Genomic DNA, 26,694 nt, shown 5'->3' on the forward strand with positions numbered 1-26,694 from the left:
TTTGAGTATTGCGTTGTTGAGGCATCACGCGTTGTAGTGTTAACGTTGACGCGTTGGTGGGGAGTGATCAGCTCGCTTGGGTGATCAGCTCGCTTGTGAAACACGTTATGTCTAGTTTTGGTGTTGGATTTCGTGTTGGTCTTGCACTGATGCATACTGTTGTTTACTGCTGTCCACTTTGGCGGATATCTTGTACTTAGCCCATATACCCACAGCTTCACTTCGATTATGAATATATTACGACTTTTTTGACCACCTATCTTTTCCACTACTATTTCAGCTTGGTTTTGGACTATAGCAGGCGCAATGGGTTACTTAAACATCAAATCCGCGATCGAACTTGAGGCTATCCAACGAGGCACAATGGCTGTTATCACAACACTCTTTATCGGAGATATGGCTAACACCATGATGGAGGCGCGAAACCGCCTGGACAAAACTCAGGCATATGTCTCCTTAGATCCTTCCATACAATGCTGTGAAGACACTCAATCCATACTGTAGCGGTTGTATTATCCGGCCAGTAGATGAGATGACAACAACAATTCCTTCATGGCTGAGCCAATAAAAGGTGGTTGGCATTGGCATAGCCTCCAATTGTAGCGTTGTGTGGTCATCTCTCTGGTTGGTCACAGATATCATCGAGGCGTTTTATATTCCACAGATACAAAGGTGGGGGCGGATGTGTGGTGACAATTGCGGTAGCTGCCTTCCGAAGACTTTGTACGATTGGTCAATCCAGTCTCTATTCTTATCATGCATTCGGTGTATCTACTCCATTGGTGATCATTTATATCACGTAATTTCCGCGACGTATTCTTCTAGCATACAAAAAGCAGGTCACGTGTCACTGACACAACAGGCACGGAATTCTGTAGTAAAGCAAGTCATTCTTGAAATCGTGGAAGATGGCATGTTGCCCAAGAGCGAATTTTATAGTTTGTTTCATTGTCGAGCTGCAGAAAAAGAAAGTTGGAAAGGGGTCTCCGGAACTCATAATGAGTCCTCAAAAAATACTACAATACCACAAGTTAAGTACAATCCCATTCTACCAGAATCCCTGTGTCCATCTATCTACCGCCAAGTCCAAACACGTGTACCACAACTCATTCACATATTTCCACCAAAGTTAACAACTGTCGGCATAAAACTCACCGTTCCTCGCCTTGCATAATGCTCCTATTGTCGAATTTGGACCTGTCTACAAATTCAAAAAGGCAAGCGACTGCACATTTACCATGCACGAACTGAATTTTGAAGCTGTATCACTTACAGACATTCTCAATAGCTACCTATGTACCTGCACGAAGGCCTCAAGCTACCTTGGATAACTGTGCCCTGGTCTTGTTTTAGCGGTGTGTACACTGTATTTGGGTCCTAAGTTGAATGGCAACGTACCGTTCAAACTGGTTCATCTGCGAGGGCGAGAGAGGTAAGAGAAGCAAGAGCGGTGAGAAATGCGAGCTTTATCTTTGGTTTCCTTCATTTACTGGAAGGCTGGAATAAGATTTTTTTCTACGAATTAAGCGATAAGTTGGTGCGGCTGATGGTAGCTTGAGGGTCATGTGAAAGCAGATGATGAGGAAGACAACACGAGCCAAATATCCTTCAGAAAATATCTCATGATCTTGTTCTTGGTACGTAACTATTAACCTGAGAGTCATTCAATTCTGTATTCGGAGCTTCTGGTGCAGTGGTGTTGCGAGTTTCATTTTGACTTTACGTATTAGGTAAAGTCTTATAGGCTCCCATTGGTCGATGGCTCTGTGAACTACGTAACTGGTAATCTCACCAAGTTGCCGTATCACAGCCTAGTTTAAAGCAGAGATCGGCAGGAATGACAAAACTTGGCTGTAGCTGTAGTGTACTATAGTTGCAAAGCATACGATCCATGAAAGAACATGTGGTAGGTACAGTCCTAACAAGAGCTAACAACCATTTAGTAGTTCACCAATCTCCATCCCTGAATTATGGGACGTGCCTTGCAACAGGCGATGCTCCACTTTACACTTCTGGGTTATTTCTTCCGCGATTTTGGAAAACTGTGGTTATTACGAACAAATCTATCAACTAAATTGCTTCATAGTGAGATTCTCGGATGAAGACCTTCGTGATGTTGCTCATTTTTCGGATAATCTCTCTAAGACAATAATGTGCTATGTTGTTAAATTACCTTTGTCTATTCGCAAGATTGTATCTCCATCGGATATCCGGAAGTCCAGAGGGGATGTTAAAGAATGAACATAGTCATCGTGAGGGACATAACTGTAACAGAAGTTTTTGCCACGGTCCATTTGGTGGCTTTACATCGTTCCATGGACCGTACAACATGCGAATAACACTTTCTCATGAATATGACTGGTCAAGGGATATGCCGCGACTGAGCGCCTTGATAGCAGTGTAAATAGACTAGCTAACGAATGCCCAGTTGAGAGATAGATCATCATATCACACAGTGATCAGACTTCAAAGTATCCTTTGCCTCATTTGGCGGGAAGTAAGCCACATTTAGGAAAAAATCACTCTCACCATAGTTTGTTGTTGATACCAACTTTACCGTACTTCAGTGGCGATTTTAAGCGCATTAGAAGTGAGCTGATCCATTTTTGTGTCTATTGCTGTAAACAGTAACTTTTGTTGCTCAATCTCATCAATCGCGGCCACGGAGAGACAGAGGCTCAATCAGAGCTTCGACCATCTTCACAATTTTGAGCAAAGAAAAACGACGACCCCAGAAACCGGATGCCGATAACGGTAATGACGACTGGGCGGTGTGGTGGATGACTTTGCGCAAGACCAAATAACTAGCACTAGTCCGCAGAATGGTGAGAGTATCTCGGCCTTGGAAATAGTATTGGCATCGCCAAGATGCGGTAAAGATGATGTCTGAAGATCATTATCTAGCTCGTTTGGCGATGGCAGCGATACCCACAGCTAGAACGAGTAGTTACATTAATGTTGTCAACAGAATAAGAAATGATACTTTGCTTCTATATATCCTCGATTCATCAAGCAATCCTGCTGTTGCTGTATAGACAGAGGTAGCATCTTCGAGAATATACAGAGCTCATAGACACCGTCACCGTTCCTCGAGATCGACTGCAGCGTGCTGCGAAGGGCACACTATCTCGGGTAAGCTCACATTGAGAAAAGGCGGCTTAGTGATACAATCTATCTGATTCAATCGTATATCCTTCAAAATGCGTATAGCACGTCACAATGTGAACTACGATTGCGCACAGCTCCGGCTGTTGATCTCAAAGTGGGTGAGGAGCAAAAGGGCACGAAGAAAATGCACGCACCAGCTGGGGTGGAAGCCTCCTTCGGCTTTACATTGGTCGAAATAGTACCTTTTAGGAATATAACAGGGCTGCTTGAGTGACGCTTGCACCTTTAGCATGTTTCTTGATACGCTCCTAGAGTTATGCTATGATGGCCGACTGAGTCACACGTTGGTTGATGCGGTCACGATACGAGCATGCAAAGCCCAGACGTGTGCAACATCCACAAGTAGGAAAAACTCTGTTGCACTGGACTTTGCGATCTCGGCATGGGTCACATCAGTAAATTTCATCAACTTCTGTGGAAAGCAAAGCGAGAAATTTGGCGCAAGGGCAGAGGGTGACCGTACGTGAGTCGTGATTGATTGCTATTGCGGCCTTGGGTCGGAGGATTGCTTATTTGGGCAGACAAGTCGACAAAAGACCGATTTCATGCAAACAACACACGAACTCATATGACACATCTGCTGGCGACGCTACGTGCTGAACCCAGTTCGTATTCTACAGTGCCTATAGAAGCCTTCTAGACAAGAAGCCTTGAACCCGATCTTGGCTAGTGGATGTGTAATGTTTGGCGGGTGCTAGAACCGGCGTTAATGGCCCTTTGATGCCGGAAAAGGGTGTTTCCCCACTTCCACGACCCCTTGTTTATCCACGCGTGGGCATTTTCAATTTTCTTTCACCCGCAACCACGACATCAACTTCAGCATTTCCTTCGTCATACTGCAATAAGATCTTTCGTTTGAACATTAATCTGTCATACAATCTCGTTTGCTACCATTCATTCAAAATTCGATACACACTTTTTTTCAGACCTCGTAATTCACGTATAGGTAAACAGCCCCTCCACCTCGCCGCCTAGCTTTCTCCCTCGACCTTGTGTCTTACCATCCATACTACGAGCTCGATTGTTCCGAGCGTATGGATTTGCTCTCGACAAGATTGGGCCAGCTATGGCTCGAACGCGTCCCGAGATTGTAATCCAAACGTGTTGTACCAGACCGGAACCAGTCGAGCCTCGCTGCTTGAGACCTTCATGGAATTTGATGTCCGCGCAAGATGGTGTCTGGGGGTTTTGCCGCCCTACCTGCGATGATGTACGCGCAGTTTCTTTTGCCAAGATGGAGATGCTCGGAGTATCATACTGTACCGATTGATCGCTCGCAAAAGAATGTCCGCGTCTTGAACCATAGCAGCGGAACACTTCAAATCTGCTTTTCAATCAAGATCAAACAGAAGAGAAGATTTGCATTGCAGCTTATCTCATAGACCCTTTCAATTCCTAATAAAGTTGCAGCTTTTGCATTCATCATAGACGCTACCATCATGACAAACACATCTGTCGTCTGATTCTACATGGGATGCCGCGGGCATCGCCCAATGGGGACTAGACCTTCCGCAGAGTGAGCCAATCAGCAAGCCCAGAGTCCCGGACATGTGCAGCCGACGAAAGTCCGCTGGATGTGAGCTCTCACCTCATCCTGCCTTAGCGTCTCTGTCAACCTCTTATGTTTGGATGCCCTTGTTCCTGGAGAGTGAGTGGTGGCGCGCCTCAACCCCACTATTGGACAAGATAAAAAGCTGTCCATACCTGCATGCGCAGCCGTAAAAAGGCTACATTTACCCGCACTTCTGACACTCCAGTGCCAAAGCCTGTCCTACTTTGCCGCATAATGGCAAAATCTATACATGTTGTGTCCAAGCTAGATAACGCCAAGCATGCCGTCTTTCACATTGATCAGGACCTTCCAAGCCTAGCGGCATCTTCAGTCCGTGTCCAGACATGGCTTGTTTCCCTCACCTACAACAACTTGACCTACGCCCGATCGGGAACCCTTCTGAAGTGGTGGGATACCTATCCCGTCCCTGAATCGAGTCCAACTCCCTTCAACAATCGGGAAGAATGGGGCATCGTGCCAGCCTGGGGCTATGGTCGCGTCCTCGAGAGCACAATTGATGCCATAGCGCCAGGGTCGCTGCTGTGGGGCATGTGGCCTACTTCAGAGCACGCCGTCGACCTCCAACTCGAAGCAATCGAGCCATCGGGCCATTGGCCAGAGCGCAGCGCGCAGCGAAGTAAGCTCATGACTATGTACAACAGCTACGAGCAAGTTAGTGAAAGCGATGCGCAGACCATGCGCATGACCGCGCTCTGCAAACCCCTCTGGCAGGGCCCGCATCTGCTCAACACAAGCGTGTTTTCCACACGACGTATTCACCCTTTTGGCTTCGGTGCGCCATGGTCCCAGGAGGATGCCGACTTATCGTCGGCCATAGTCGTTAGTCTCTCCGCCTCAAGCAAGACTGGCCGAAGCTTTGGCTGGGAAATGGCCAGGAATCGAGATGTATCAAAACACGGTCCTCGTGCCTTGATACAAATGACATCAGTCCCCAACACATTGCCCCGATACGAATCGCCCTTGCCAATGAAGGCAGCTACATACGACGACACAAGCGCCATGGCCTGGGCGGAGCAATTCGACCCATCAAGGGTAGTGATTGTCGACTTCGGCGCATCCAACGCAGTCCTCGAGTCAGTCAGGGCCGCGGCATCAAAGCTTGCTCAAAAAGTCACTGTCGTTGCTGTGGGCTACGAAGCCAAAGTCTATACTCAAGAGGAGATTGCAGCCAGAATGGCGACTGCTAGTACCAAGGTCCTGGTCAACACGAGCGGGCTGCGAGATCGTGTCATCGAATCTCAAGGCGCGTTGGAATTCTCTCAGCAGATAGACGGGACGTGGAATAGGTGTTTGAAAGAAGACGCTTTTGCCAGTCTACAGGTGAATGTCTTGAATGCTGTTCGAGGGGAAGAAGGCATTGAGGGAGCTTGGAGTGCTTTGTGTGATCGCAAAGTTGCAGCAGATGTCGGTATGGTGGCTGAGTTTTCTAACATATAGACTTTGTAGACAATGTGATCTATACAGCTAAATCGATGTTTTTTTCTTTTTTTGTAGATGAAAGAACATCAATACAACAACAAATACTAGGTATCAATGCCTGCTGCACTTTTCAGTTGAATCTTTGCTCTCTGTATCTATGTCACTGTCTGCTTTTTTGTCACTGTTTTGGCTGAACGAAGAGCGAATATTCAAGTGAGGGAGCGACCGAGTAGAACTTATTTTGATACGGCAGTGCCAAGCAAACGGAGCTCTGCGCTTGGTAGCACGGATGTTTTGAAGCAACTAAATAATGAGGTTGCTAGTTCCGGCTTCATTTAGGTGGTATTGAAGATCCGGGCTGGATAGAGGATGCCCTACGTGAGATTATTTGTACCAGGTGAGTTATTTGTTGTGTGTTTGAAGGGACGCGATGAGATTTCTTAAGCTCCAAGAAGATTTGATATTGTTTGTACGGGGTATGCTTTAACCTGGTGTATTCTTTTCAAGCTATTTTTGACAAGGTTCAGATTGCACAATATGTGACTGCATGTTTTTTTCGGTTGGAATAGTAGGTAGGAAGGCTAGGATAATGGAGAAGACAGTAGGTATGGTAAGGGGCACCTTGCAGTCACACTAGTTATGAGCTAATAGATACAACAGTGAGCAGTGGGTCGTCAAAACGGTAAATGGATACGGTGGCTAATTCCGAAGGCTATGATCAGTGACAGCAGTAGGATGAAGGAGTAAGGCGTAGCCAAGACTGCACCATTCATCGGCGCTGTTTATGATTCATTGACTTATCCTGTCCGATTCACCGAGTCAGTTACGGCAAAGCGCTAGAAACTTCTAGCTCCGTGACGCATTAATGCATCAGCATCTAGCGTTGTGTTAAGTATAGCCGTCAAAACACTAGACGAAAAACTAGACAAGCGGCTATTCGTATCAGTAAAATAGCTCGAAAAAAAGAGATTAGAATTTGGAGCAGCAAATTTCCGAGACAAGAAATGATTGTCGAGTATATAGTATTGGCAATACCTACCAGATAAGTCAGAGGAATATACAAACCCAATCCCTTTGCCCATAAATACCCATTGTCCTCCATCACCGCTACGTTCTGAACCGCCTACTCTTTAACCTCCCTCATCTACCTTCTCTTTGGAAAAAAATCGATACAGCCTATAACCGCAAAAATGCAGCCCAGCACCCTCTCTCTTACCCTCGTTTCCCTCCTCTCTCTGGCATGTCCCATCCAAGCCCAAGCCCGCACGAAAAACTGCCTAGACCAAACTTGGCCGAGCCTAGCTGCTTGCAGGAACTCCGGGGACTACGCGATCCGACAAGGTGGTGAGAACCCAGGCTACTGCTTCCAGAGTAGTCGGAATGTGTATCAAGTTTGCGTCAATGCTCAGGGGTGAAGTGTGGAAGATGTGTAAGTTTGGGTCCTTAGTGTTGGTTTGGAGGAGTACTGATAGGTCAACATAGCAAATGGGATTGGCAATGTTGGATGTGGGAGGATGCGAAGGGTGGACGGGTGAAGAGGATAGAAAACGCGGATGGGCTTGATATATAGGGTAGCGAGGAATGGTATTATCTTGTCGTCTGAATAGCGGATATGTGATTCTTTAAATTGGATTGAAACCTTCCTGATCGTAGCTGAAATGGTAATTCAGTTAATGCATGACTTAGATATGCATACAGTGAACCTCATAGTTGATGTAAAAAAATATGGAGCGGATTTTCTATCTACGGACGTAAGTGTTCAAAGTTCCTGAGAGATTAAAGCTATACTACCGCATTTCTATATCCGACGCTTCTGCTTTCGTATTATCGGGATGAGTATTTAACATCAATGGTAAGATATATAATCGGATTTAGTTCAAACCCCTACTTGAGCGTTATAATAGTCAGAGGCATCTTACACATCAGGGCCATATACAGTGAGCAGAGATATGACTGGTATCTTAAATATGAGTCCACCGCGCTTAGATACGTATGAACTGGCTTTTTGGCCTAGTACAGGAATATTGGCTGCGAAAATAACATCTGGTTACCTGCGTATTTGAAGAAAAACCCGGCAACGTTTGCCTCACAATGATTTATTCTTTGATTGCACAATACAGGAGTATAGCATATAAATCTCCGGTAAAAGGTGGAGATAGCTTGTTAATGATGCGTCTGCTTGCCAAGTGCATGAGTGTTGGATGGGTGCACTACAATATCGCCATTGAGAAGCGATCGTCAATGTACTACCTATGCAGGGTCTCATGTCGCTCCTGCGCAAGTAGCTGCACTTCCTGACTTGCAGGTCCAGAAACATCATCTCATATCGTCCATCGCGTTCATCTAAAAAACGAAGGTTGAGCGATGGAGAGTACTGAATCCTCTCCAGCGCTAGCGTAATCATGGCTATGCTTTCGCGACACTTGGCGTTCGAGGGATGCGCGCCGAGAACCGCCAATTACCAGGCAGTTTCACAGCCCCAACATCAACACCTCGGATCTGACACGGCCTGCCCATTGCGCAGATCTCCTTGCGATGGCTCTGCCTTACTTTTCCTGCTAACACATGAAAGCAGAAACCTCTTAGGAATGCTGGCATTGCCTTTTGTAACCACATACGCGTAAACAAACTGTCCTCAACGCATGCTTCCGTCTTACATCTCCCGCCAACCGCTCCCTATCGCGGATAAGCCCTCAAGATGGCTGTAAAACCAGACTCACCGAGAGAACCATACGAGGAAGAGGAGGCCTTCCTACCGTCCATTGACGCCCCAGACGCGTTGCAGCCCACTACAGGAGACAAGCCATGGCTCCTCCTTGTAGGCCTCATCGTCGTCCTCGTCGCCTTCATCGACATAGGCGCATACCTTGCCGACCCGCCCATGACGCGTATCTTCGAAGCGAACCTGTGCTACAAATACTATCTGGAGCAAGACCCCTCGGTAATAGAGGATGGAACGATACCGGAGGAGCTATGCAAGGTGGATATAGTGCAGCAGCGACTGGCTAGTATCTTTGGATGGCAAGAGATGTTCAATGCGCTCCCTGGACTTTTGTTGGCAGTTCCTTTTGGAACACTGGCTGATCGGATAGGCAGAAAATGGATCTTTGCCGCAAGTCTGGTCGGCATTGTGTTAAGTTATGCATGGACTCTGCTGATATGTAAGTGCACGCGTTAGAAAAGGAGATCTGAACTTGTGTTGACGTGTGTGCAGGTTATCTCAAGACTCTACCCCTACAGCTAACGTGGTTCTCGAGCGCCTTCATGGTCATCGGTGGTGGTGCCTTTGTTGCCATGGCTATCGGGCTGACCATGATTTCCGATATCGCACCACCGGAAAAGCGTACAACGATTTTCTTATACTTGACCGCATGTATTCTGGTTGCAGAAATGGTGGCACCCATGATGGCCTCGCGGCTGATGGAATACGGAGACTGGTTGCCGCTTCTACTCGCTCTGGCGTTTCAGACTGTTGGCCTCATCGTGTCGCTCTTTATACCGGAGACCCTGCATTTGCGCAACCTTGAGGAACCGAAAAATATTGAGACACAATCCATTGAGTTGCAGCCGATGTCGGGTCATTTCTCGGTTCGCTCGCAATTGCGTAACTTCCAGGCTACAGTCCAATTTCTACGCGGCGACTGGACTCTCGCTACGGTTGTCTTCACCTTTCTCGCAAACAGGCTGGGCAGACAGTCCATTGCCCTCTTGGTGCGCTATGCTTCTAAGCGCTATAGCTGGGAGATCAAAAAAGCAGCATATCTGCTATCATTCCGAGCAGCTGCTAACCTCGTTGCCATTAGCGTTGTCCTTCCACTCATCAACTTTGTGTTGTTGAAGAAACTGCATTTCCCAGTACCCCGCGCTGACATTTGGATCGCACGTGGATCCATTGCCCTTACCACGTTTTCCTTCTTCGTCATGGGCGTCTCTGCGTATCCTGCTCTATTGGTCTTTGGTCTTCTTGTATACAATATGGGCTCAGGCTACAATGCCGCTATGCGCTCTATCTCTATCCATGTTGTCGGCGGGCAGTCAAGCCCCGACATAGGTAAGCTGATGAGTACAATTGCCATGGCCGAGAGCTTTGGCTCCATGGTTGGTGGGCCCTTGCTGAATGAACTGTTTCAGTTGGGCATAGGGTTCGGCGACGCATGGCTGGGACTGCCATTTTTGAGCTCTGCGATCGTCTTCCTCTTGATGACATTTGTAACTTTCTCCATCAATGTAATGGACAAGAAGTCCGCTTATGTAGAGCTGACTGGCGAGGATGAAGACAGTTTCCATGATGAGGGGAGGGACTCCTTGTCAGTACGCCCGGGTGCAACTGAGCGCAGGGATTCTACGTGAGAGTTGCGTTTGGATTTACAATTGACTTCAAGCTCTGCTTTGTCTTGTACTTTTTATCGTGGTATTAGTAAAATGTTTTTAGAAGTGACCAACTTTGAAAGCGTAGGTGCGACCATGTCTCTGGAGAGAAGGATCTTTCTGTTTGCGCTACATGTTTGCTACTGTCTTAAACCCCACAAAATAGCAAGCACGGGGTAGTCACCACCAGACATGGGTTCAACGCACAATCATCTCACCGTGTCATTGACCTCAGCATTCCAAACCACGTACACCAACGGTGCTTCATTACCGCTCTTTACACTGCATGTTGACAACACGTCCTTATCACTGCTTCAATAGGTCGGATCACTCTCTTACCTCCTTCACTCAGCGATTGACAGATTTACTTCGTCATCACAATGCTTTCCTGTGCCAGCAGCGACATTGAAGCTCGTCTCCGCCGCTCCAAGTCCGCCTCGACCGTCCACAAGCGTCCCAACTCCATGGCTGAGCCCATAGATATGGAGGCCGTCAGGCAGCAAGCAGTGGCGGCTGCTACAGCGGCATATGTACGGGCACATACTCAAGATGTGACAGGACGTACCAACAGACCAAGCTCTGATCTAGCGAGGTCCAAGAGCAACGCCAGCCGCAAATCTTTCACGTCCCAAGGCAACCATTTCCCCCCTCGCGGATCCAGCTTTCGATCGATGCAAGCACCAAAAGTTGAACAGAGTAGAGGCAATCGGCTCCTGTCACAAGCGTTGATATCAACTACAGAGCAGACCAAGGAGCAGCCTTCAAGTTTGTATCCGGCGCCGATTATCAGTGGATCAACGTCGGTACCACGACAGTTGCCAGCGCAGACTCCAAGGACCTCTAGTGAGAAGGCCAGGCCTACCTCTCAACAGAAAACGTTTCGGCCAAGCGCTGCGTCTTCGATGACCTCGCAACAGATCAGAAAGGCACGCTCTATGTACTACGCAAGCATTGTCCAGACAGGATCGCCAATAGGAAGACCACCAGTGGAGCACTTGAACACACCAGTGCCGGTCAATGAAACTTCAGTGCCAGAGCCTCTATCTTCGCGTCCACAAGCTCGAACGTTTCGAAGTTCACCTTTGGGAGAGCCGCGCATACCGGTCACTGTCGCGCCTGGCGTGACACTTGACGAGGCGCGAGACGAATACCTACATGAATTTCAACAAAATTCAGTCAAACACAAGCCATCTATACTCCTGGGACCATTCAAGAAGAGACAAGAGAAAGGCAACGACAGTGCGAAGAGTACATCAGAAAAGCATCCTGCGTCACAGTCGGAGGAGCAGACGGCCGACAAACCAATGAATGACAACACCCTCAGTGATTTCCTGCCATCGCAAGAGGCGAAAGAGAAACGTTCCTTTTCTGGCTCACTAAAACATAGAATCATGAAAGTTTTCCGACGGACTTCAGCTAAGCGGAATGACCTTCCTGTGCAACAGATCGAAGCCAGCCGCGACTACTTTGATGTCTCCCACGTCAGTCCTCCAAGCGCTGGGAATACAAACTCCATACCATGCCCAGATGAGGCAACACTACAGCGTGTGCGTGGTCGTAATTCCTTGCTTGACAGCGCTCGTCCTAATCAACTTCGGTCTGGGAATCGAAGCGACAGTACTGGCAGTGGGCGCAGTGCTCGTAGTCTTCACAGCGAAGTCAATGCTCCCCAGGTGCCATCATCCCGAGTGACGAGCTGGGGAACAACTTCGACTGGTGATACACCAGTGCAACGTACCATCAAACGCATGACGGTCATTCATGAGTCCAAGGATAGCGTTGGGAGTGAGGCAGAACGCGCCAATCCCTCGATGGAGTCAAGGAGGAAATCATTGCCTCTTCCACCGCTCTCGTCCTTTCGCGAGCCCATGCCCATGGAAACTCTTACCGAAGAGAAGACAACTCATATTGACCCAAAAAGGGTCTTTTCTGCTTTGATGAGAGAGATTGGTTCGACCAAATTGTCTCATGAATCATCAATACCGATCAGGCAGATATCAGGTGCGGAGAGTGATGCACTCGAACTGAATACTGGGAAGCATCAATTCCAGATACGAAACCTGCATTCCTCTGGAAGCTGTAGTGTCCGTCCAAGCATTGATGTCGATGGGCGACCGCAGTCCCGACGATCTACACTGGCTCACAGTGTCCGAAGCAAAACTAGCACAATCAGATCACTTGGAAGAGCGATGAGATCGACCATCCGTGCAGTGACACCTGTCGGAAACCATTTTTTACCCGGGGCTGAAGACATAAATCTTGAACAAAACGCGGAGGATGTCTACAAGAATGACGTCGCACTTCAATCGACCACTATTCCCGAATGCAAAGATAGCCAAGAGAGTAACAATGCCGCGGAATGGCCGCATGGTATCAACACATTCATCCCATCTGCCTCACAAATCGAAAGGCGCGTGGAGAAAACTAGAGACCGCTGGAGAGCCCAGCTTGGAGAGGCTGGGAATTTTCAATTTCCACGTGAGACGGACAAGACGTACGATGTTGCAACGTCTGTTGCCCAACCTCAAAAGACCTCAAATATCAGCGCTGAGCAGACTGAGAAAGCAGAGGATTACAGCCACACAATCGTTAACCAAAGTCCTCGACAGCCACAAACAACACCAAAAGCCATCACCTCACCACAGCCGAAGCTAATAATGGCGCCAATGTCTCCTAGCATCTATTCTCGAAACACAGATGGTATTAGCATCAATCCGAACGACAGCATCATGTCTTTCGACGGCCCCGGCCAGCTGGGGCAGTCCCAAAACGCTGGCTCAGCTGTCATTTCTACGTCTCAGTCTGTGAGAAGCTACGTGGTAGGGACTCCATCACCACAACATCAAGCAGCAGCTCATACGAGTCGCGACTGGAGGGCTTGGCTGTCACATGAAATTTCGGGAATGGAGTTGGGCAGTCAGGAGGATCTCTCCATTACCGGACAATATATCAAATTATCGAAAGACGGATCTCCAGATCATACGCATACGCAAAACACCGATATGAACGACGCCGCATCTAATATAAAAACGAATGATAGCGTGTCTCGTGAACTTGGATACCCGAACAAACCACTTCTAGACAGGGTGGGTGATGATACTGGCATGGACATTACAAATACTCAAGACTACAATGCTTTCGCAAAAACGTCGAATTTCGATGATTCTCGGAACATTTTTGACATGGGAATCACGACAAGCAGTCAAGTAGACCAAAAACCACTATCTCAACCAGCCTCTTTAGTAATCAAGTCGTACCCAGTTTCAACGTCTGAGAGTCATGCCTCATATCCTACAGAGTTTGACACGCCCAGGCAGTTTTCGAAAGATAGTCACCTAACTGTTATCAACACTTCTCGATGTTCCAATAGTGATAGCCTGGCCTCTCGACGCTCGAAGTCGCCGACTGACAGTATGACTGCACCCAATTCACCAAAGTCTCCAAAGTCTCCGCCTAGGCCCGCGTCTCGATCTACGTTCCCTTCTCCATGTTCAGACGATACCCTTGAACCAATTTTGATAACACTCAAGATAAGACGCACACAACTAAGGGCAAAGGAAAACTTGACACCGCAGTCTGGTCGTAGCCAAAAAGAGCTCACCCCTCCACCTCGACCAAAAATGCAGCAACCACTAAGTTCAGCGATACTGTATCATAGCCTTTCAAGAGCCGACCAGCAAGACAAAATATCACCCGTATTCAGTCCCAATAAATCGCATCCGATTCCAACTTCACCACCACTACGTCCCCGCATCCGCGTCATCGCCCGACCCATCTCCCCTGAGAAACTTGCTCGCCGGCCAAAAAGCGCATTTGACTTGCGATCAACAAACATCATCTCAAAGACTCACGCTATACATATCACACCACCCCCCGCATCTCCCCCCAAACCCTCAACCCTCTTCAATGCCGAGTCCGCGAGAAGCGACACCCCAGGTCATCGCATGGCGGAAAACTTCCTTCGACAACGCAACAGCACAACCGCGCTTGGTGGCAGTGCCGGCACGCGTAGAGGAGGTATGGTGTTGGTACGGGAAGATACGCCCGCGTTCTTATGAGGAATATACATTGAACACTTTTTCTTTCATTATGGGAAATACATGATATGGGATGTTAGATGAGAAGGATACAGAGCATGTTTGTAAATCTGTATTGGATAGACGTAGTACACTTGGATGTTGGACAGGGCTGCTGGTCACGCCTGGTGCTTGGGTATATTGGGAAGAGGTATAGCGTGTAGTGTAGCTTTGCAGGTTTAATGGAAAAATTGTATGGTTTCTTTGTTGCGATGCTTGAGGTGGTGAGTAGGGTTGTTGAGTTTGTCAAACTGCAGTTCGGGGTTTCAATTTGATTGAGTGTAGAGTAAATTTTCAATGTGAGTAGCGAATCTTGTATGAGTGTTTTATGCATCCGAATATCACTTTTCATGTTTTGATTCATCTTGAGTGTTCTATTTTTTAATGCATCATTGATATCATAATGCACGTTTTACTTGATACACAATAGTTACCAAGTGCTGTTTCTTGTTGGTCGGGACTTTATTCAAAATTCAGGATTTTACTCTCTGGTTATGACAAATACTCTTTTTGAAATTTCATCTGAGCGGATAGAATTGCGGGTATCGACGAGGAAGAGGTGTGGGTATATTGAGCAAGCGTTGATCGAGTAATGAGAGTGACTTGTCATGCAGATGTTGAGAAGCTACTTGATTTGTCCTGCATATAGTACTGCAGAATTGTGCCCACTGTTGATGCGATGGAGATCACAATAGTTACGTGTTGTGTCCTCGCTTGATTTGACTTGCATAGAGAAAACCCCGAACCCACATCGAATGATCATTATGTCGTATCCGGACTCAAACCGGCAATCTATTAGTAACGCACGACTTTTCGATAGATGAAGCGATGATCAGTTTGAGTGGTATGATCGAAACAACAGTAAAGATAGGTAACGCATCCTAAGCGGGTCCTGTTTGCGAGATACGAATGGGTACAACCCGAATTTGTCGTTCAGCAGACGCCTTCATACACCAAACGTTTTGACACAGCGCCAGTAACCATGAAATTTCTACAGCCAAAGGTATTACCCGAAGCAGTGCGTCGTCATGTGTAACAAACGCTAGTCCTGTTCTGACCACATCCCCAATCCGTAGACCTCACCTCCGCGGCCCTGCACATCACCCGCTTGATTCGTATGTAATGTCATGTATCACGAAAATACACCAGCGCCGTGCAGCCCTTTCGCGTGACACAACAGGAGTCAATCGACACATCGTGCAGCAAGACCTGCAACACCAAAACAGCCTAGAACACGCAACACATTTCCTTGCTTCTGCTCTCGGGTACGTCGCGCCGAATTTAGCACCTGTCTCGTGCACACCTAACGACCAACATTCTTTTTTCCCCTTCCTCTACAATGATTCTGCACTTATCTTGCTTTTCTAGCTCGTGCGACATGGGATAAACGAAAGAAAGCGCCCAGCCCTGTGCAACCTGTCGCCGTGCGCCCACACACACCACCACCTTCAACCTCACCGGTGCGTATCGCGCCAAACCCTCCACACCACCCTTTTTTTCCCAAAGAAAAAAAATAAACTCACTCAACCAAACCGTGCAGAATCGAACGTAGCAGCCCAACCCTTTCCCACATTACTCGCAGAAGAAGATAGCAAAAGAAAAAGCAAAGCAAAAAAGTCAATGCCTAGGGCGAGTAATCATCCCTCATCACGTTCGGCAAACAAAAGCTAGTCAGCAAGTGTCTCCACCCTTATTCCCAACCCCTCAACCCACCCACCCACACTCCGACTCCCCCCCTCCTCCACGGACCTCCGGTGTCCATAAAACAAACCCTCAAAAGTCGGTGGGGACATGAACACTTACTTCAAAAAAAAGAAGAAGAGTCCCCCTTCCAACTAGCGTCATCACGTCGTCGCCTTTCGCTCCAAGCGAGGCCCACCCCAACCCCCAACTTACTTTACACACGTGCGTTGCAAAACCCACCCACACATATCCCATATTCCCTGCAACCTTTTACGCCCTGCGCCGTAGCCCTGCGCCCAACACCCGATTATAGAGCCAGGATACCCCTATGTATCGCAAGTGTCGGGAACCTGGCTGCTGGGTTCGTTGGAGAAAGGAAAAAACAAAGGAGGGTGCAAGCGAAAAGGATTGGCTTGTCCGGGTCGGGTGCGGCGCGGGCGTTTTGGGGGTTGTGGCTGCGGAGTTGGCGCTATGGGAGGAGTTGGTAGGGAGGCAGGTTGCCTCTATGCGAATCACGTGATACTTTTTGTGTATGATGGGTGGTGGGAGTGTACTGTAGTTTTGTAAGCTTGATGTGTATGAATTCTTTGTGTGTTTGATGAATAGATAGTGGATTTGTAAGTCAAGGTTGTGAATGGGTCACTTGACTGATTTGGGGTAATTGCATGATATAGTCATGTTGGGTGGGATGGGAAAGTGATAAACTGGGTGGTTGAAGCCATGGGGAATGTTGTAAGGGTAAGTTTATATATTTTTGCAGTGTAAGAATAAGGAAAAATTTGTCGAATTGTTGAGATAAGCGGTAGGTATGCACACGGAGTGGGCACAATCTACTTTTTTGTTACCAGAAGCGACATTCTATTCATGTGGGTGTGTGTGTGTGTGGACTTGAAATCGTTGTCCAGGTGTAGTGTAGTTGGGAGTACCCATGTATGTTCAATCAAAAAATCTTCTCTAAGCGATTGCAAGTCTTGATTCGTGTAGCTCGTATGTTGTATAAATATTACCAATCGTTTGTGTCAAAGTTGAAAAATCGAGAGATATCCATCCGGGTTGATACCTGCCTACCCAGCCAGCCCACATGCAACTTGAAAGAGACAAATGAAAATATTTTTCCTCATAGCTATCATTACCTACATGCGACACACAGACTGACAGGATAAAGAAATCAAAAGAGTGTCCAATACATTAAGTGTATTCGCCAATGTGAATGAAATAAGAAAACCGAAGAGATTACATATCAATCTTCCAAAATGCTCGTAAGCAATACCCATTTTTGAATTCCCTGCTATTTTTCCACAAGGGAGACAAAGGGAAAATGAAAAATATAGAAAAATGTCCTTATTTAGGACACTACACCAAGATCATCATCGGCATCCTCTCTCATACCCACCTCTTCATACAAGCTCTTAAACCAGCTACCCTGGCGCTCTAGTAGCTGATGTGGCCGTCCATACTCCACAAGCTGACCCTTGTTCATGACAACGACCTTGTCAAAGTCAAGTATGGTGTCAAGCTTGTGCGCCACGGAGATGAGAGTGTGGTGAGGGAAAGTGGAGCGAAGGAGACGTTGAACATGAGCATCAGTCGTTGCATCAAGGCTGGAAAGTGGCTGTTAGTATCTGCTGAATGGGGAGGACGAAGAGGTGCAAAACTTACTTGCTAGTTGCTTCATCCATAATAACGACACTCGCCTTGTCTTTACGCAACATGGCTCGCGCCAAGCAGAAGAGCTGACGCTGGCCATGGGAGAAGTGGAGGTCGTCAACTTCGACGTCGAGTGGATGGGAGTACTTTTCCGCATCTCCCTTGGCCACAATGATATCCCAGAGCTGAACATCCTTCATCGCAGCCATGATGGCTTTGTCGTTGGACTCACCCAAAGGATCAGCATTGAGGCGGATGGAGCCGGGGAGTAGGTAAGCGTCCTGTGGGAGACCGATGAGGCGACTACGGATAATTTGGCGCGGTATCTCCGTTATTGGAAGTGAGTCAATGGTAATGCTGCCGGAAGAAAGCTCAATCATGCGGAAAAGAGAAAGAACTAATGACGATTTACCGCTGCCAGTTCGGCCAACAATGGCAACCTTCTCACCAGGCTTGATTGTAAGAGAGAGGTCTGAGATTACAGGCTCGCCAGGACTGTGCTGGTTAGCTTAGATATGTGAAGTGCGACTGTGGAACTTACCGATGGCATGCTTCAATGTTCTTGAATTCGACTTTTCCAGAACTAGGCCAATGGGGTGGTGGAACACGGTCTTCGCCTTCCTTGTTTTCCGTAATGGGATCAGTAGTGAAGCTCTTGACTCTGGCCACACTGCCAATGTGTGTTTCAAGTTGTGTCCAGAACGAGATCAACAACTTGATGTTTTGCGAGAAAAGCACGACATTGAGCAGGGCAACGCCTACATATCCGGCGCTGAGCTTTCCTCGCAGTGTTACCACTAGAATAATAAGAATAGTGGCTATTGCTGCCACCAACAGATCCAGCACAAGAGTTAACCAGCGTTGGATTGCGAAGAGTAGGTAGAAGGGCCGCTGACTACGATCAAGCAACGTCTTGGCCTTCTTCTCAACATACTCTTGCCAGCCAAATGCACGAATCGTTGGAAGTCCCTCTAGTATTTCGCTGAATTGGGTGTAGAGGGGAGATTTGGCTTCCAAGTCGAGGAAACGAAGCTGGCGTGACGTGCGGAGATAGAACTTCTGGATGAAGTAAACACTGAGGGCTACGACTGGGAAAGCAATGGCTGCGTAAGGAGCTGATACAGCGATGAGGGCCATCTGACCAACGCAAAGCACGAATGTAGCGAAAGTATTCAATGCAGCCAACGGCAACTCCATGTCGATCAACATGAGATCTTGGCTGAAGCGGTTGAGAGTGACTCCAGAATCGGTTGTCGAGAAGAAGGACATGGGTGAGCTTTTCTTTGTTAGTCTGTGATTGAATCGACAGTGACTTTCTCCACTTACCCAAGCACTGTATCTAAGAGCTTCCTGTGAAATGCAACACCCGAGCGAGGAACCATAGTAATGATTAGCTGCCAACAACTCACAACCAGAAAGATCATTGCCAAGCCACCGAAAGTCGAGTAGATACCCAACCAATAACCGAGGCGCTCGTTTGGATGATCCTGATTATAATCTGCCCACATCTTCACCCAGACGGTAGGGAAAATAGTGCCGAAAATGAAGATCATGATTGAAAACATGAAGATCAAGGTGGGAATCCATCCTACTGAACCAATGTAATAAAGGTAGATGGCAGTGTCACCCATACGGCGGTTGGCTTCGGATTGACTCTCATCACCTATGAGCTTGCTGCTGTCCGTTTGACGCTCGGTGTACCTAGGCGGAGCCTCGTAAATATGTTTCTCTGGGCTGTAGTTCCAGTCGGGCTTTGGAAGATCGAATCCTGATACGTAACCGCCCGACCTCTTCAGCTTTTCAAAAGGCCCTTGTTCAGAAATCTTTCCATCTTGATTGAGAGAGACGATATGATCACAGTAAGGAACCCGCTTGGCTGCAGAGTGAAAGTTAGAAAGACTTGATGGTTAATAGAGAGAAATTGACACATACCGGATGATGAAGATATGAGAACAGTCGTCCTGCAACGCCTTAGTAATCCTCGCTTGCCAAATAGGCTGTGCCAGATTCGGTTCTCTGTCTGGCCGTCAAGACCGCTGAGACAATCGTCGAGGATTATTATGTCTTTTTGTGCGTAAACTGCTCTTGCAAGGGCCTGCAGGGTGTATACGTTAGTATTGGCTAAAGTGTAGAAGCGGGGAGGATAGGCGGGGTTGTCTCACAAGTCGTTGGCTTTGGCCCCCACTCAACGCAATACCGTTGCTGCCGATCTCTGTTTGGTCACCTTGGGGCAGCTGTGCGAGATCGTCATCCAAGGCGCAGGCTCGAACAACAGACGAATACCAACGTTGATCAAAATTCGATACGCCGATGATGCTTTCCTGGACAGTTCCGTTTGTGTGCCATGGGCTTTGGTCACAAAAGGCGATGCGCAGGGATGACATTTGCAGGGTACCACCCATGACCGGCAGTTCTCCTAGCACAGCTTTAAGCAGGGTTGATTTGCCACAACCTACCGGTCCCACGACCATGGTAATTTTGCCTCGTGGAACAATCATGTCGATCTGCTGCAGGGTGCCTTCCGGCTGCTTTTCTGGATCCCACCCAAAGTAGCCGTCTTCGATGACGATTGCTTGAGATGTGTTGGACTCTTTGACCTCGGTGGAAGAGCGGCTCTTTTGAGAAGCGACGGATCCCTTCTCAAATAGACTGCCTGCCTCTGAAAGCCATGTAGCACTGGATGTATGGGGAGGTGTGTATGCACGGCGGTCAGCGCGTGGGGCTTGTGAGATGAACTCCTGAATTCGCTGGAATGATCCAACGCCACCCATGAGGGACGAAAGAGCCATGATGAGCGAACCGAGAGGCTCCGTGAGAAGGGTGAACAGAGACAGAGATGTGAAGACAGTTGCAGTATCAAGTGTGCTTTTGCCTCCACTATTCTGTGCGATCACTGAAAAGACTGCGAACGCAAGAATGGGAGATGCAATGGGGGAAATGTATGCTGATCATGGTTAGCAGATGATGCATATGTCGAACCAGATGATGGCTTACTGAAACCCATGGTCCAGATAAGTAGCTTTCGAAATTTCTTGGAGATATTGAGCTCATCAATTCGCAGCTTGTGCAAATCTTCCCTAAGGACTTCGGTGAGACCGCCCATCTTTACTCCCTTCATGGAGCTGAGCATAGCACTTGTGGCAGCGATGCGCCTCTCGATGCCCTCAAGCCAAAGTGCCTGTCTCTGCATGACCATGCTAGTCGCAGCAATGGATCCCAGCAGTGACAAAACCGCGATGCCAATGGGTATAGCGCATGCTGCGCCCAGTTGTCGCTCCAGCAAGTACATGGCCAGTCCAATTTCCAATGTGTTGGACCAGATCTGCAAAGAAATTGAGAGTTAGTTTACTTGCTCGGTTCTGAGTGGTGCATCATGTTTGCTTACCTCGTGTCCAGTTTCCATTCCAGTGACAATGCGTTCCACATCAGCGCTCATCAGTGTGATCGAAGAGGCCGTGTCAACATCGTTCAAAGCAACCTCGGTAGCTTTGCTGTACAACATTGAGACGAGGCCACCACGCATCTGTGTGATGAAGCGAAATGTCAAATGCATGTATTGTCCTGTGGAGACCTAGAGGTAATGTTCGCATTAGCATCTGAATTTCTCATCTGAGAAGAGCACATACAGCGATGCCGACGAAAACGATGATGTAAGCGCCAATGAGTCCATATCCAATGTTTCTTTGTTGAACGTTTGAGGTTTCCTGGGAGAACTTGACTGCTCTGTTGATGAGGAATGGCTGACAGAAGTTGAAGCCAATCAGACAGAGCCGAGGCGGGACAACTGCCAAGATCGACCACTTCAACCTTCCCACGGTTGTGGTAAATAGAGCATTTGCGCTGGCACTTTCCACTTTAAGGGAGAAGAAAAGATCAGCAAACTGCTTAGCGAGGGTAAATTTAGATATGTACTTACATCGCGCCCATGCTGAACCCAATACATTGTGCATGTAGTCTGCACGTAGATATTTATCCAAGTGGAAGAGATCATCCACAGTCAAAGCATTGGAGTAACCCTTCTTGAATAACTCGTTTAGCCACCAGAACGAGGCACGTTTGTAAATACCACTTGTAGCCTCTGGGGGGCAGTTGGCATATTCTGGAAGGAGGTGTCTTCGTTTATCTTTACACTCCGCTACGGCCAGAAATAGCTTCACTGCAAGCCGTGTAGCGAACACAGTAGCCACAAGACTTAATTCAGGCATCAATGCATAGCTGCGGGACCGCTCGATGTCGAACAAGAATGTGAAGAAAAGGTACAGGTTGAGCAGGAGTGACGGCCTGATAGAGCGCATATGTTCCACATATGAGAAGAGGCCTAGCAGTAAGGCCCCAGCAAAGCTGACAGTAGCGGAGGCTAGCCCAACAGGCCTTACGTGAGCTTTGCGACTTGCCCATATTACCAGAAGGGCCAGCTCGAAGCCAGCGAAGAGGGCCCATCCTATCTGTTACACATATGTTAGTCGCAGTCATTACATCGTGGAGTATATCTTACCAGCTTTGTGTGCAATAGCGTTGACTTTTTGACTTTTGTCTGCCTTCGCCACAGGTAGAAAGACCTGAACGGAACGACAGCTAAGAGTATAGATAGAGGTACAATTGAAAGAAAAACCTCAGAGAAGAGGAGGGTGAAATCGAACCCCCCTCGACAGTAAGGCCCGGCATAAGGACCGAAGGTGTTATCCACCAAGGTGCAGTTCACATTCGGAGTCGATGTCTTCGAGAGCATGACTGTGACTGGTGGGAGCTACTCAGGAATTAGAGAGAAACATTAAGGAAAGTAAGAAAGTATGGGATGTGGGCATTGATAATCCGACGTCCCCTTATGCTTCAAAGGAGTTTCTGCCGATACGAAGGCTGAGTGGGCCGGTGGCAGAATGCTGCTTTCCTTATTTACCTGCCTCATCGGCGTCCATGTGTCTGCACACCAGTACGAAAGGCTTGGACTCGGCGGTAGTGTGTGCATGTGGACCTACAGGCCCAATGCTCTGCAATGCCACAACATCAATGTTCCACTGGCGCACAGACACTCCTGTTCGCCATTATGAGACTGCCGGTAAATTTTACGTGGCCCTAGTACGCTGAGTTTTTCTCTAAATTCCCGCGTAGATGGTGTAAGATCGGCATACCTCGCTGTGATCGACTCCGTAAAGCACAAACGTGGATATCATGCACGCCGACGCAGGCATCACACATAGTTGCTATGCTCTGCTTGGTAGTCGTAGGCGTTGAAGCATGTCCCGAAACCTGGTCCAGGGCCAGTGCATGCTTGCTCAATACGTTGGTAAGACATACAAGATGACAAGGGACGTGCATATTCATTTGGTTTAGCTGCATTCCTCATCCGAATTTGTAGCAAGGATCTACGCTACCCCATCGCCCCGTGTTCCAACACTAGTTGATGGCGGTCCGGGAAAGGAATCCTCAACCCTAATTGCACAACCACGCTGTCGCCTTGGCACGGCTCAGATGGGAGCTTACGATTTATGGCTGCCGGACTACTGCCGTCAGAATGACGATCGCGCTTAATTTGCCCTGACATCTGGAAAAGACGGCAGGCTTACCAATTTCCGTTGGCGTGTACATCTATCGCCATCGTTCACGGGAGGCTAGAGCCAAACGATCTATCCGTGGCTCCCGTCTGCCACCAGGACTAATTTGAGTAATTCTGCCGTAATGCGAAGAAAAAAACAATCAAAACAGTGTTTGCAATGTTTTCTGAACCTCGAGGCTTATAGGTATGGGTGAGGAACATGGTTTTGTCACATCAAACTGTAACTCGCCGACGAAAATAGGCCTCCAATTTTGGGTTGGATTGTTGGCGGAAGAGAGGAGCCGCCTCGCTTCACCTGGTCTCTGCATGCTGTTCCTGCTGCGCAGTGATGGCTGTTCTGAGTAATGTTGCGGCCTAGATCCTACAAATTTGGCCACGTGTGCTGTGACAGAGATTGCAAATTTCTCTTGGGTTCGTTGGATAGTCCATCGGGATCTGCAATCCCATGCATCCAAGAAGAGCTGAGCTTGTGGATCGACGGTCCCATGAGACGACAATAAAGGTTAGCGTACGTTTGATACCGGGATTAAGACGACTCCATTTAGCAAACAGGCTAATTCTGCCACAGCCGCTGGCTGTTGTCGGGTTCGTATGTAGATGGTTGGAGGGGGAACCTGAAACCTCACCACCGTCGGTATGCCAGTTCAAACAGTGGCTGGAGAAAAGCAATGGTTCTGTTCAAGTTTTCCTTCTAGAAGTTCATGTTGTTTGAGAATTGAAGAGATGTTTCGTGTGACCTGACAGATCGGCCACTCAGCAGACAATGATATGAGGCGCGGGCGATACGCGCTCGCATCAGTCCCCAGCAGAATGGCCATGGCTGTGAAAGGGGCAGGTGGACCGGTGGGCACTGAGACCCGCAAAATGATGCTCAACGAGTCTCACGCAAGATTCCTAGTCCGAGGTAACGCAGTCGTAAAGATCGTTCACTGGCTTGCAATGTGACTTCATGTGTAACGGTGATTGATGCAGTGAAGATCTTGCCGCCTTGAATTGCCCGAGGCAGGCCTTAATGGCAATTCCGAAGAGATGCTTCACGATGACTCGAGTAATCCGGTGCTGTTTTCATACTAGGTGGAATGGATGTGGCTTGCGCAGAAAGTATGTGAGTTAATATCCAGAGACCGGGCCTTGTGTAGGCGAATGTTCGGATTCTTGGAAGGGCCGACTAATCCAAATCATGTCCAGATTCGGCGACCAGGTTTTTTCAAATTTGACCGCACTTGAGTCAAGACGCTTGGCTACCAGGGCGAAGGATGGGGGTCATGAACAGGGCGAGGCGATGGAATCCGTCATGGAACCTGAGGAGAAAGGTGTGATACGTCAGCGTTCCCAGGCATGACATGACATGGATGGTTTGGAGTGCACCGCATATGGATTTTGCTGGGCGCTGGTGTGACCTGTGCTGACCGTGGCAGGTAGACGAGCGGTTGGGCAATGGACGGGGTAGAGAGTGTAGGTAGACAGGCGACCGGATTTCTGGGATGCAGCGGCTGAAGCCGGCAGATGGCCAGTGATCAGCGAAGACAGGGGAACGATGCCCCAGACCGTGTCTCGGACCAGTGAGAAGCGGCAGCTGAGGGTGCGTTAGCCGTTATGTGGACACCACTACAGCGATAGTAGCGGCACACCCCGCCGGACGGGCAAGCCGGTCCCTGTACAAGCAACTAGACGGCGCCTGTCGCAGACGTTGGTAGAGGCGCCATCTGCAGCCATAAGTGCAAATGAACGAGGTGGCGTGCGAAGACGCAACGGAGAGGGCGTCTCCGACGGCGGAACCGGCGGCGGAAATGGCTGCGGGATGTCAAGCGGGGTATGTCAGTACGAGTGCGAGGATGGCGACACGGCTGGGTGACGGTGGAAGCTGGCGGCTGGCCCCCGGAGGGATTCAAGATGGCCCCCAAAGGAAGCCTCGTCTCGGCGTACTACAGACTTGGTATGCAGTGTCAAGTCCACAGTCGAGTGGCCAGAAGCAATACGACGCCGCTCCAGGCCCAACCAGACGCTGGGCAGCGGGGACGTCGATCTCCCCGGCATCCTGGCAAAGCCTCCGTCCTTCCGTCTATTGTGGGAACTGACTTACATAAGCGGGTCGTAGCGTTGCTTCTTGCAGCTGAGCGCTAGTCTCAATCCGACTAGCCGCCCACACTTCCAAACCTCACCTTTTCCCATCCGTGTTCTTCTTCCCCACCGCGAACACGAGCTGCTGCGTCCACCACGTTGCAATACATCAACGCCACAATATGGATGAACTCGGCCGTCGTAGGATTCCCGTCATATCACCGCTGCCGGCGTAGTGCCGACGTCACTCCTTTGCACCTGCCTACTCAACTGCCAGCGCCCGCCCCGGCCCCCCTTGGCTGTCGACTTGACAGCAGACTTTTTGCTTTTCCATGTTGGGAGATTTGCTCCCGGGCCGCTCTACATCCGGTGCACCATGTTTCCCCAGAAGAAACACACCTCCCTTCGAGTCTATCCAACGATGGCCACTTGGCTGCAAGTCACGTTGCCGATCGCTCCATCCCTACATGTCCATGACCACTCGACGGCCCTTGCATCTAGCGCTTCTCCCTGCTCGACGACCATGCGTGCCTTTCTGTCTGCAAGCACCGGCTGTTCGCCTTCGCATTGTGTGCTACTCAAGTGTGTGTGTGGCTTGCAATAGACCAAAATACCCAGTAGTCACTTCACCCCAGCCCTGCAGACTGGGATGGGGCGGTTCAGGAGTCGTAAGCCCCGCGGCTGTCGCACCACTCGTTTGACTCAATTCAGAGGCAATAGCAATTCCTAAAAGAACCGGCCGAACTGGGCGTTCTGCCTGAGGCTGCTGCATATTTTCCGTCATTGACCTTTCGACGTGAATGCTTTGAATATCCATTGATTGCTTCCAAGCCTGCCTTGCTCGCCATTTCTCGCCATACTTGCGCTTTACATACCCCTCCTCTGACCCCTCTCCCCATCTCCCATAGTAAGAAATTCTAATCTCAGTGTTTTGCTAACCCGCAGTGTTGTCGAATACAGTACCACAGGCCTTGGTAGGTTCATCCTCCTTCGCATTTATCCCTGTTGCTGTATCCTACCAAACGTGAAGCATACAAGGCATTACCTTGTTCGCTTCTGGCGTGATGTCAACTGCTTCCATGACCTGTCCAGTTTCTATGCACTGTACTCATTGTCTTTCAGGTATTCCATAATCACAACCAGCA

General features: G+C 48.6%; 5 protein-coding genes across 5 annotated transcripts; 4 read left to right on the forward strand and 1 right to left on the reverse strand.

The window, feature by feature from the left end:
* Positions 1-4,954: 4,954 nt before the first annotated feature.
* Positions 4,955-6,178, forward strand: COCCADRAFT_38709 (uncharacterized protein; the record flags this gene model as incomplete). Its single annotated transcript, XM_007716355.1, has 1 exon — positions 4,955-6,178. The coding sequence occupies one exon, from the start codon at positions 4,955-4,957 to the stop codon at positions 6,176-6,178; it is 1,224 nt and encodes a 407-aa protein (XP_007714545.1).
* A 2,680-nt stretch (positions 6,179-8,858) lies between these two features.
* Positions 8,859-10,510, forward strand: COCCADRAFT_102041 (uncharacterized protein; the record flags this gene model as incomplete). The annotated part of the gene is made up of 2 exons (XM_007716356.1): positions 8,859-9,321; positions 9,375-10,510. 2 exons carry the CDS (start codon positions 8,859-8,861, stop codon positions 10,508-10,510), a joined length of 1,599 nt encoding a protein of 532 aa, XP_007714546.1.
* Positions 10,511-10,908: 398 nt separating this feature from the next.
* On the forward strand, positions 10,909-14,586 carry COCCADRAFT_28071 (uncharacterized protein; the record flags this gene model as incomplete). The annotated part of the gene is made up of 1 exon (XM_007716350.1): positions 10,909-14,586. One exon carries the CDS (start codon positions 10,909-10,911, stop codon positions 14,584-14,586), a length of 3,678 nt encoding a protein of 1,225 aa, XP_007714540.1.
* Positions 14,587-17,632: 3,046 nt separating this feature from the next.
* On the reverse strand, positions 17,633-22,663 carry COCCADRAFT_102020 (uncharacterized protein; the record flags this gene model as incomplete). The annotated part of the gene is made up of 11 exons (XM_007716357.1): positions 17,633-17,888; positions 17,947-18,429; positions 18,476-19,210; positions 19,261-19,810; positions 19,867-20,029; positions 20,097-20,878; positions 20,929-21,256; positions 21,320-21,505; positions 21,561-21,787; positions 21,851-22,379; positions 22,430-22,663. The coding sequence occupies 11 exons, from the start codon at positions 22,661-22,663 to the stop codon at positions 17,633-17,635; spliced, it is 4,473 nt and encodes a 1,490-aa protein (XP_007714547.1).
* A 2,005-nt stretch (positions 22,664-24,668) lies between these two features.
* COCCADRAFT_28073 (uncharacterized protein) lies at positions 24,669-25,612 on the forward strand (the record flags this gene model as incomplete). Its single annotated transcript, XM_007716351.1, has 4 exons — positions 24,669-24,801; positions 24,907-24,934; positions 25,103-25,301; positions 25,433-25,612. 4 exons carry the CDS (start codon positions 24,669-24,671, stop codon positions 25,610-25,612), a joined length of 540 nt encoding a protein of 179 aa, XP_007714541.1.
* Between the last annotated feature and the right edge of the window lie 1,082 nt (positions 25,613-26,694).

Source organism: Bipolaris zeicola, assembly GCF_000523435.1.
Source record: "Bipolaris zeicola 26-R-13 unplaced genomic scaffold scaffold_136, whole genome shotgun sequence".
NCBI lineage: Eukaryota > Fungi > Ascomycota > Dothideomycetes > Pleosporales > Pleosporaceae > Bipolaris > Bipolaris zeicola.